The sequence below is a fragment of the Manihot esculenta genome, chromosome 4 (assembly GCF_001659605.2).
Source record: "Manihot esculenta cultivar AM560-2 chromosome 4, M.esculenta_v8, whole genome shotgun sequence".
Lineage (NCBI taxonomy): Eukaryota > Viridiplantae > Streptophyta > Magnoliopsida > Malpighiales > Euphorbiaceae > Manihot > Manihot esculenta.
Genome location: NC_035164.2, coordinates 33419797 through 33430381, shown reverse-complemented (window position 1 = coordinate 33430381; position 10585 = coordinate 33419797). Strand labels below are relative to the sequence as shown.

Here is a 10585-nt window from a genome sequence, read left to right as displayed (position 1 = left end):
TTCACTTTTTACTTCGTACCTCTCTAGTCTGTCAGTGTCTTTCTCCATCTATGTTCTCACCGTGCGACTTATGGACTTGGCTAGAGGTTCTCTGACTGACTCACCTTCTCTTCTTCTCTAGATCAAGTGTATCATGGCAATTTGGTCATGACTTTTGATTTCTGAGATAAAGGTTAGCGTAGGCGCTTGATTAGGAGTTATGAGGGGTGTTGGATTTGTGGTCATGGGTGGGGTGAGACCCCGTTGCTGCATCATTTGATTCATCCACATTATCGTTTATTGCAGCTGTATGGACATTGCTTGCAAATCTTGATTGAATATGTGTGTTTGTGGGATGGTATTTGCTGGAGTGGGGTTGCTGGTGAAAAGTGTGTTTGGTAATATTTGAGTGGTGGGAATGGAAATATCGTCATAGGAAAGCCTCGAGGATTTTCGGTTTCGAAAATTGGATTTTCATTTATAATGGGCGTCGACGGACTGTTTGCTTGATTTGTCATGGTGGATCTCAGTGGATTTATATTTAAAAAAGTCCTGTTGATTGAATAATCTTCATTCGTTTTTCATAGACGGCACCAATTAATATGCCTAAAATTTAGTAAAGTTAAGAGATTATGGCTCGTGATGAAAAGATTTAATTTACGGAAAATTTCATATTTTAATATATATTTAATTTTATAAATAAATATTAAAATGAAAATATTTAATAAAATTAAAATTTAAAGACATTCTAATGAATTTTTAAAAATCTAGATTAACTTATTAATCGTATCACTATTCGAGAAAAATTTTGCAATTCACTCTCATAAATGAGTTTTTTTCATTGAGTATAAACCATATTCGTTTCTTGTTGTATATAATCAATTAATGTATATATATATATATAATAAAATTATGATAATTTTAATTGTCCATCTATCTTTAAAAAAATTCCTCTTTTTATATGAATTTAGTTTTAAAATTAAAATTAACAGCCATAAATAAATCAATCAAAATTTAAGAACATTTTAAGAAATTTCTGAGAAATTTTAAATTTTATTATCTCAATCTCTATTTCCAAAAAAAAAATTTCTAAAAATATAGATTAACTTATCTACCATACAACTATTTAAGAAAGTTTTTGCAATTCACTCTCACTAATAAATGAGCTTTTTTCATGGAGTAAATCTTATACATTATTAATATAAAAATGATAAATATAATATATAAAGTAAGATTATGATAAATTCTAAATTTAAATTTAATTCATAAAAAATATATACGAAAGAGTAACAAAATTATAAAAATTTTAATGTATTATCGATTTTAATATTTCACATCTTTAGAATTTACGTTAACATAAAAATATTTGAGAGTGAAAATTTTTGAAATCGAATATATATGTAGTTAGATTTTACTACCTAATATTTTAAAATTAATAATATTAGAGCTAAACAAATAATTTTTTTAAAAAATAAATTTTAAATTAATAGCTTTGTGGAGTTGACAGTTAAATTTTCTCTAACGTAATATTTTTTTTTTAAATAATTTTCATAATTTTCTCAACTTTTATACATGTGTAACTTTCATTGCTTTACAGCTTTATAATGCATTCTCTTTGCATGTGAAAAAAAAAAATAATGTGCAAAGATTTTTAAGGAAAAAAGAAAATCAATTTTAACTCGTGCTGGTGTCTCGTGGGCCATAAGCAACGCCATGCCCGTCAAGTACTGAAGTACGAAAACCTCAGCTAGGGACAGCAAAACCTTGACAAAATCGCAGAGACAAACGCAATCTCTCTAGCATTTCATCGACGGATCGCTCCAGCAATGGATTTGCTTGCAGAATTCACACTTGCCGAGGTGCAATCCAACTCGACCCTTTCTTTTTATTTCCTTTTCGCTGGGTTTTGATTTGCCTTTTTTTATCCTGTTAGATGATTATGGTTTTACTTGGCGTTATTGTTTTCTCAATAGCCAGCTGATAGGTGGTTGTATTTTGTGCTAATGTAACTAGAGGATACCATGGCTAGTTCCGAAAATTTATAGGGCTGAGTTGAAGCTTTCTCAGTAAATTTGTATCCCGCATTAGCTATTCCAATTACCATTGATAACAACTTATATTTTGGGCTATCCAACTAACCTGTGTGCAATTTTGCATATGATGGAAGATAGTGGAAATGGAGAATATATACAAGGAGATAGGGGCAGAAGCATTAGATCCAGATTTTTGCCAAAGGCTTGCAACAAGCTTTAGGTGAGGTTCATTTCGGCAATTCTTACTAGAGCCTCAAGTTTAAGGAATTTCTAGATTCATATATGCCATGATCTTTTGAGAAATATTTCTTTAATTAAGACATTATATATGTTTCTCAGTTTCGCGCCAAATCGTGCTGGAAAGCCAGCAACAACATGGGAACAGGTCCTTATTTACTTTAAATTTCCAATATAACTTTTTTTTTTTAATCGTTGAGCCAGTTGATTCTGGGGACGGATCTAAGGAGAGGGCTAGGAGGGGCAGTGGTCTCAAAAGCCTTCCCCTAGAGTTCTTAAACCTTGCAAAACGTTAACTTCATGTATCTGATGTTCATATATACATTTGTTTTTTCCTTATAAAGTTGATCCTCTCAATAACATAAATAAGATGTTTGGCCCTTCTTAGATTTGTTCCTGGTTGAGCCTTTAGTAACTTCTATCTTGCTCTTATTGTGGTGTAGGTGCAAAGTTGGTTTGAAGATAGACAAAAGGAATCACTGCTTAAAGTCGCTCCTCCATCTGTGGCTCTGAAACTATTTGTTGATCTTTCTGATGCAACTCTTACTGATGCAACTTTTCCAAATGATGCTTCTGAAACTTTTCAAAAGTCTAAAGGTCTTTCTTTTAATTGCATGAGGGAACCATATCTAAGCTTGTTGCAGATATATTCTGTTTAGGAATCTTTCTCTATGATTAGATGCATATAGTGGTATCTCTATAATAATTATCACAAAAATTTCTTGATCCCCTGCATAGAACTAAATACAGTTGCCTGTACCCACTAATCTTGGCCTAAATAAACTTGTAAAATCAAAACATTTCATGCTTATGGATATAGCATTTGTTTGGGGGAAAAGTTTTATCATTTTGCAAGTAACTTTGAGTAGACTTTTGTCAAGAACAGGAACTGAGAATAGGAAATAGGGATGAAAAGGAAGAAAAAATAGAGATGAGAAGGAGAAGAATAGATTTAGGTGAGAAGAGAATAGACAGATTTAGGTGAGGAGAAAATAGAATTGAGAGAGAAAAAGGTAATCTTGTTATTGATTCTCTTATTTATACGCTTGACTACAATAACTGCCTCCAACAGATTCTCTGACTACTTCCTTTTCCCTGCAAAACTAGCCAACTTCATTTCCCTCCAATTTGCTGACTTCTGGATTCTTCCTCTCTCCATTTCCACTGCTTTCTTCTATATTTGACAATACCTTCCGGTTGAGCATATTTGTGTCCCGAAGAATGTGAAAATGCTGAAACTTGGAATAAATTTCAGGCACTTCCTCTCATTAGTTGAACAAATATGAGAATCCCAAATAGCATCCTCTGCCGGCAAGTTAATTTCCTGAATTTTGGATACCAAATGTTAACCCCCCATCATTTTCTCCAGCTGGAATGTATTTCTGTCAAACACAAATAACTTTTCTATTTGCCAGCTAATTATTCTGGTGGTGTAAGTGAATTTGCATGTTTTCACCTGCCATAATATATTCTATCTGCACTGTCCTTTGCATCCTGTTATATAACTTTCAGTAATTTGCTCTCACTTTCAAAAAGTTTTTTCTTCGTGATATTCTATATGTATCTCTATCTTTTCCCAGTTCACTTTTGGGCCAACTGGTAGGTTATTTCTCCTTTGTGCCGTATCCTTGGATCAATTTTGCTACTATACACCGGTCATCTGCATTAGTTATTTATGGAACGCCTATTGCATTGTGTTTCAATCATAAATTAGGTACCAAACAATATTTATTCAGTATTCATGTCCTGCAATGAATGTTTAGTCGCAGTCATGAACAGCAAAAATTCTGCCTGCATTGCTATAGATGCATGTTACTGCAGTTGTAAAAGTTAGATACTTCTGTCTTTCTAGATGCATTTATAACTTTTCAATGCAATTCTTTCTGGATTCAATTAAAACTTGGCAAATGTGAAACTTTATGCAGTTAAAAAAGTCACTGATCTTTCAGACTTGACATTTGAAGCTAAATCGTCAAGAGATTATGCTTGGTGAGAATGCATCTTCTAATATAGAAATGTGAAACTTTTAGCATGAAGTACAAACTAGCATCCATTTAAAAGCTATACAATGTTTTAAAGATGTTATTTTGAGATCTCTTCACATTGTTTTCTCAAAGGTGGGATAATATATTTCCTACCATGCAAGATGGATGTTGGGAATATGACATTGCGTCATCATTTTTTCTGATTTATTTAACTTTTTGATGGCTATATATATATCTAGTCTTTCATAGGGTCTGAGAGTAGACAAATTTATGGTCAGTTCATATATATTACTGATTTACTAAAGCAATTTACCAGTTATGCTTCATCTTTAAGTGTTTGTTTGGCTGCATGAAGAAATTCTTTTTGGCCACAGCATAACAAATTTTAAAATTCACGGCCATATCATACTTCTATATTAAACTCTCGTTTTTGTCAAAAATTTCTTTCTTCAGGTATGATGTTAGTGCTTTCCTCAGCTACAGAGTTCTTTACACTGGTGAACTTGTAAGAGTATTCTATAGTTCTAACTTCTGATTCTGACATAATTTTCGCAATTAATATCAACTCTTTTAGATTCCCGGGGTGCATTCATTTTTATGGGATTCTGCTCAGAAAGATGCTGTGCATAGCTGATTGGAATTTCTTGCCTTGTAGTAATTATTTTGCATTCAACCCAAGGAAGATTTTGAATCTTTTTCTGTGATATAGGAAGCACGTGTACGATTTGCTGGATTCCGTAATACAGATGATGAGTGGGTGAATGTAAAGAAGGCAGTGCGTGAGCGATCTATTCCTTTAGAACCTTCAGAATGCCACAGGGTGAAAGTTGGAGATCTTGTACTGTGCTTTCGGGTACCTTTCTATTTCTCACGTTGAAAAGCTAGGTTTCAAGGAAAATCTTTGATTTTGGAATAAAGCCAATGTCTTTGACATGACCTAAACTGGAAGTGCGGGAGCCGACATGGAAGTTGACATTTACAGAACGCACAGCACTTTCTTTAAGCAAACAAAGAGATAGAATCTTTATGGGAGAGGACCTAGGAACAGATGCATACATCCATATTTACTCATTGAAGTACTTATACAGTTATATTGCCATTTTGAATCATGCCATGCTCTATTATTTCCATCCTTTCAGCATTTAATACTTTTCTTTTGAATTTTTCGGTCTTTGCTTGGGCCTTCATGCCTGGTTTACAGGAACGCCAAGAACTAGCAGTCTACTGTGATGCCCATGTGGTAGGAGTCCAGAGGCGATCACATGATGCAAGGGACTGTGGGTGCATCTTTGTGGTTCGCTACGAGTATGATGGCATGGAGGTAAAGTTATATCTGTGAGCCACTGCTGGCTATGCCTGATTTATCCCTTGCCCCATTAACCTTGTCTTGCCTGAAAACCAAAACTGAAATGTTGTGCAATAACAGGAAAGTGTTCAGTGGCAGAGGTTATGTCGCAGACCAGCACAATAATTTCTGGGGGCGCTGGTCAAATTCAAGAAGCTGTACTGATCAGATGAGAAGGAGAATAGAAAAATTCTTTCATTATGAAGATAAAATGTTCTTAAACTCAGAACATTGATGTAGTTTAGCCAGTGTGGTAAAACTGTTGGCAATCGGCAATTAAAAGGTTTAAAATAAGTTCCCATAGATAAGAATCTTAACTTTCAGGAATATAACTTTGATTTGCATGTTTTTGAAAATTGGAAAACTATGTTTATTGACGAATATGCCTCATCAACTCAATGAAGGATTAGATTATAAGCAATATCATGACACGGAACCAACAACCGAACCCAACAGGACGTGAAAAACAACCCCATCAGCTCAATACATGAACGCCATAAATAAAGCTATTATTGAAATTAGTACTTTTCTGTTTTTTTTTTTATTTTCCTGAAACACAAGGACATTGACCGATGAAAGGAAGGAAAGCAATAGAAGCAAAAAGCCATAAAGTCTCCAAATCAGGGAAACAGAAAAGGAATAAACAGAAGAAATGTGTAATTTGAAAACACTATTGATGACCGCTGGATTCCTTCACCCCGGACCAGGGGCTTGACCACAGCCCAAGGCCCACGATGTAGGGGTCCACACACCTGATATGCATAACAAGCCTGGCTCATCCAACCTTCAAGGCCGGGCTCGGCCCATCTTCCTCAAGCTGGCCCGGCCCGCACGAAGCCGACCCTCTCTACCCAGGCTTAGCATCCGGCCCAACTCTCAGCCCAGCCCAGGATCCGGAATAATATTCACCAGACAGCTTGGGAGATCCGCTTGAACGTACGCACGAGGAGAATCAGAAGCCGTTACGCATGGAGCAGGCGGCTGATACCCTAGTACCTCCGAATCCGCATGGCAGAGACGCGTGGCCCAATCCTGGAGAGACCTTTACACGTCACCGGCAAGCAAGACAATGTATAAAAGAGGAGTCCCCTCCTCAGGAAATTCAGGCCTTATTCAGTAATACAAAACCCTTGTAAAACCCTATTCCATTGGATCTCAGATCATCAATTGGCGCCGTCTGTGGGAAACGAAGGAGATCTTTTCATCACCGGAGTTTTCACTTTCAAAACCCACTGAGATCCACGATGGCAAACCACCAAGACAGTAACCTTAATATTCCAAATGACCTGAGCTCTGCCCAAGATGGGCAGCAGTTCTCCTTTTCTAGCCCTACAACGTTGAATAACCAAACACCTATTTCTCTTAATCCATCGCCAAGCCTGGCAGGGAATACTCCCACCATGACCTCTCCAGCTACAAACCACTGCTCACTGGTTGGGCCAGATAATGCAACAAAGGGGACTTAGCACCCCAGTAAACGCACTCCCAGTAGTGGAGGAACCCAGAACCGATGAACCCCAACCTACCTCTGCCCGCCTCCGAATTAACAACCACGATGCTGGAGAAGAGGAAGAACCGGAGGCCCGAATTCATGGGCGAAGGGCAAGAGAGTTGATAGAAAATGAAGAGGTGAACGACTATTCTGCCGAAACAACCAGAGAAACGGGAACTGAAACAGAGGAGGAAGAATGCAGTTTGGGCAAAAGATCCAGCCCGGAAGACGAGAAAATGAACCAAAAGCTGAAAAGGTTGAAGGAGCAGCTCCTAGCCGAGCTAGGTAAGAAAGATCAGAGTCAAACCTCCTTGCCTACTTCTTCTCCCTTCTCAAAGTTAATGCAGCAGGAGACCGTTCCCAAAAAGTTTATGATGCCGCCGATGGCGGCCTATAATGGAGCTGGTAACCCGAGAGAGCATGTCATAAACTATAAGACCTTCATGGAGTTGCAAACTCTGTCAGATGCTCTGATGTGTAAGGTGTTCCCAACAACGCTCTCGGGGCCAGCGAGGGCATGGTTCAACAGCCTGGAGGCCGGAAGCATTAAAAGTTTCGGAGATCTGGCCACCCGCTTCATTAGCCGGTTCGTAGCCGGGGTGCCAGCAGATAGGAAGACGAGCTATCTGGAAACAGTGAGACAAAAAGCTGGTGAATCCCTCAGAGAGTATGTCGCCCGTTTCAATACGGAGGCCCTGCAGATTCCCGAGCTTGACGAAGGAAGGGCGGTAGAGGCCATGCAAAAGGGAACAACCTCTGCCGAGTTCTTTGGTTCTCTGAGCAGGAAACCTCCGACCTCACTGGCCGAGTTGATGAAGAGGGCGGAAAAGTATATAAGGCAGGATGACGCCTTAGTAACGAGTAGATTTGCCAAAGGGGGGGAAGGAAAAGAGAAAGCCCCGGAGGAGGGGAGGTCGGAGAAACACGAGAAGAAGCGTGGAAAAAGGCCTGAGCCGTACAAGCAGGCCTGGGAAAGAAGGGATCAAAGGCCTCCTCCTCCTCGGGTTCTCGAACCAAGAGTGCTCCCTCCTTGGGTCCCGGAGAAACCGACTCCATTAAATGCGTTCAGAGCCGAGGTGCTCATGGCTGTCCAGGATAAGGAGTTTCTCCAGTGGCCCAAACCTTTGAAGTCGGAAGCAGATCAGAGGAATCCTGACAAGTATTGTCAGTACCACCGGACGCATGGCCACGATACAAATAACTGTTTTCAGTTAATCGTGGAGATTGAAAGATTGATAAAAAGGGGGCATCTCAAAAATTTTGTGAAGAAACCGGAGGGGCAGAGGCCTCAACCCGGTCCGGCAGCCCAGATGCCCAGGAGAACTGGAGCTGGACCAGTGAATGATGGGTCCAGTGGGACTATTAATATGATTGTTGGAGGAACTGGAGGACGGATGAACCGTCGAGGAAAGAAGAGAAACCGAAAAGGGGAGACCAGTAATGGCGAGGTTATGCAGATCGTTGAACACTCTCCCATGACCATCGCTTTCTCTTCGGAGGATGCACAGGGCATTCAGATGCCCCATGATGACGCGCTTGTCATTGAAGCAGTCATCCATAATTTTCGGGTGAAGAAGGTTCTGGTGGATGATGGGAGTAAGGTTAACTTATTGCCATATCGGGTTTTCCAGCAGATGGGAATCCCAGAGGAACAGCTGGTTCGGGATCAGTCACCCATCAAAGGGATCGGAGGAGCACCGGTACTTGTAGAAGGGAAGGTGAAGCTGGCCCTTACCTTGGGAGAAGCACCCAAAGCTCGCACCCATTATGAGGTGTTCTTGGTGGTCAAACTCCCACTGAGCTACAATGCGATTTTGGGGAGGCCGGCATTGTTCAGTTTCGAAGCTGTCACTAGCATCAGGTATCTGGCACTCAAGTTCCCAACGGAAGGAGGAGTGGGAATGGTCCGGGGAAGCCAGGAGGAAGCAAGGGCAGTATACTTGGCCACAGTGACGGAACCGAACTCAACCGGAGAAGCGCTTGATTCGGAAGTTTTGGAGGTCAGGGATGAGACAAAGGAAGCCCGGACAGAGCCCGTTGGAGAGCTGGAGACTTTCTCCCTATCAGAAGAAGAAACGAGTAAGGTCTTCAGTCTCAATGCCGGCCTCACCAAAGAACAAAAAGGTGAAGCCATGGCCCTGATCCGAATTCACTCGCCGACCTTCGCATGGAAGCCCTCAGACATGCCGGGAATTGACCCCAAAGTGATGACACACCAATTGAATGTCCTCCCCGAGGCTAGACCAGTAAAGCAAAAGAAGAGAGTAGTGGGAAGAGAGAAGCAGCAGGCTACCCAGGAAGAGGTGCAGAAGCTAGAAGAGGCAGGCTTTATTAGGGAGGTTATGTACCCACAGTGGTTGGCAAATCCTGTGTTAGTCAAAAAAGCCAATGGCAAATACAGGATGTGTATAGATTTTACCGACCTGAATAAGGCCTGCCCTAAAGATTGTTACCCCATCCCCAATATTAATAAGATGGTCGACTCAACGGCTGGTTTTGATTATATGTCTTCTTTGGATGCTATGTCTGGTTACCACCAAATCCCAATGGAAAAAATGGATGAGGAGAAGACCTCATTTATAACTGAAGACGGGACTTACTGCTACAGAGCTATGCCCTTCGGATTAAGAAACGCCGGGGCAACTTACCAACGATTAATGAATAAAATCTTTAAAAATCAGATCGGCAGGAATGTAGAAGTGTATGTGGATGACATGGTGGTTAAAAGTTCAACTTTTCAACAACATATAACGGATTTAAGGGAGATATTTGGGGTGTTAGATCAATACAGGATGAAGCTGAATCCAGCAAAGTGCGCTTTCTTCATCAGGGGAGGAAAATTCTTGGGGTACATGGTGAGTGGAAAAGGCATTGAACCCAATCCAGAGAAAGTGGAAGCCATATTGAATATGCCAGAGCCGACCTGTGTAAGGGACGTCCAGAGATTAACTGGGAGAGTAGTGGCGCTTCATCGATTTATGTCAAGGTCGGCAGAAAAGTGTTTGCCATTCTTCAAAAAATTGAGGAAGGTCCCGAATTTTGAATGGACAGAAGACTGCCAAAAAGCCTTCACAGAACTTAAGGAATACCTCAGCTCACCTCACGTGCTCAGCAGCCCCGTAAAAGGGGAAGAACTCTTGATATACTTGGCAGCCTCAGAGCAAGCAGTCAGCGCAGTACTAGTAAGAGTGGAAGAAGGGAAGCAGAAACCTGTTTTCTACGTCAGCAAGGTACTCAGAGACACTGAGGTCAGATACTCGAACATTGAAAAATTGGCGTATGCCTTGTTGTTAGCAGTCCAGAAATTCAAAGTTTATCTGGAAGGCCACCAAGGAGTTGTGATGACGGACCAACCGTTAAAGAAGATCCTACGTAGGCCGGAAACTTCAGGACGGATGTTAGCATGGTCCGTGGAAATCAGCCCTTACTGCCTGGAGTACCGACCTCGGACAGCTATAAAATCTCAAGCGCTGGCTGACTTCATAGCAGAATGCTCATTCAACAAGGAGAAGGA

The 10585-nt window shown here is 40.4% G+C and overlaps 1 protein-coding gene across 2 annotated transcripts; it reads left to right on the top strand.

Annotated features, from left to right (window-relative positions):
• The first annotated feature begins 1626 nt into the window (after positions 1 to 1626).
• On the top strand, positions 1627 to 5892 carry LOC110614143 (protein SAWADEE HOMEODOMAIN HOMOLOG 1). Of its 2 annotated transcripts, none has more exons than XM_021755627.2 (9): positions 1627 to 1838; positions 2151 to 2232; positions 2352 to 2397; positions 2693 to 2846; positions 4175 to 4238; positions 4688 to 4739; positions 4944 to 5087; positions 5436 to 5555; positions 5661 to 5892. In XM_021755627.2, the coding sequence occupies exons 2-9, from the start codon at positions 2156 to 2158 to the stop codon at positions 5703 to 5705; spliced, it is 702 nt and encodes a 233-aa protein (XP_021611319.1). In that variant the 5' UTR covers positions 1627 to 1838; positions 2151 to 2155; the 3' UTR covers positions 5706 to 5892. The 2 variants fall into 2 exon arrangements, with proteins under 2 accessions (XP_021611319.1, XP_021611318.1); XM_021755626.2 differs by having other exon boundaries at positions 1628 to 1838; positions 2147 to 2232.
• The last annotated feature ends 4693 nt before the right edge of the window (positions 5893 to 10585 follow it).

Coding starts and splice junctions, on each gene's coding strand:
- LOC110614143 (XM_021755626.2), top strand. CDS start 1,806: ATGGATTTGCTTGCAGAATTCACACTTGCCGAG. Junction 1,839..2,146: donor CAGAATTCACACTTGCCGAG/GTGCAATCCAAC, acceptor ATATGATGGAAG/ATAGTGGAAATGGAGAATAT. Junction 4,239..4,687: donor TCGTCAAGAGATTATGCTTG/GTGAGAATGCAT, acceptor TTCTTTCTTCAG/GTATGATGTTAGTGCTTTCC.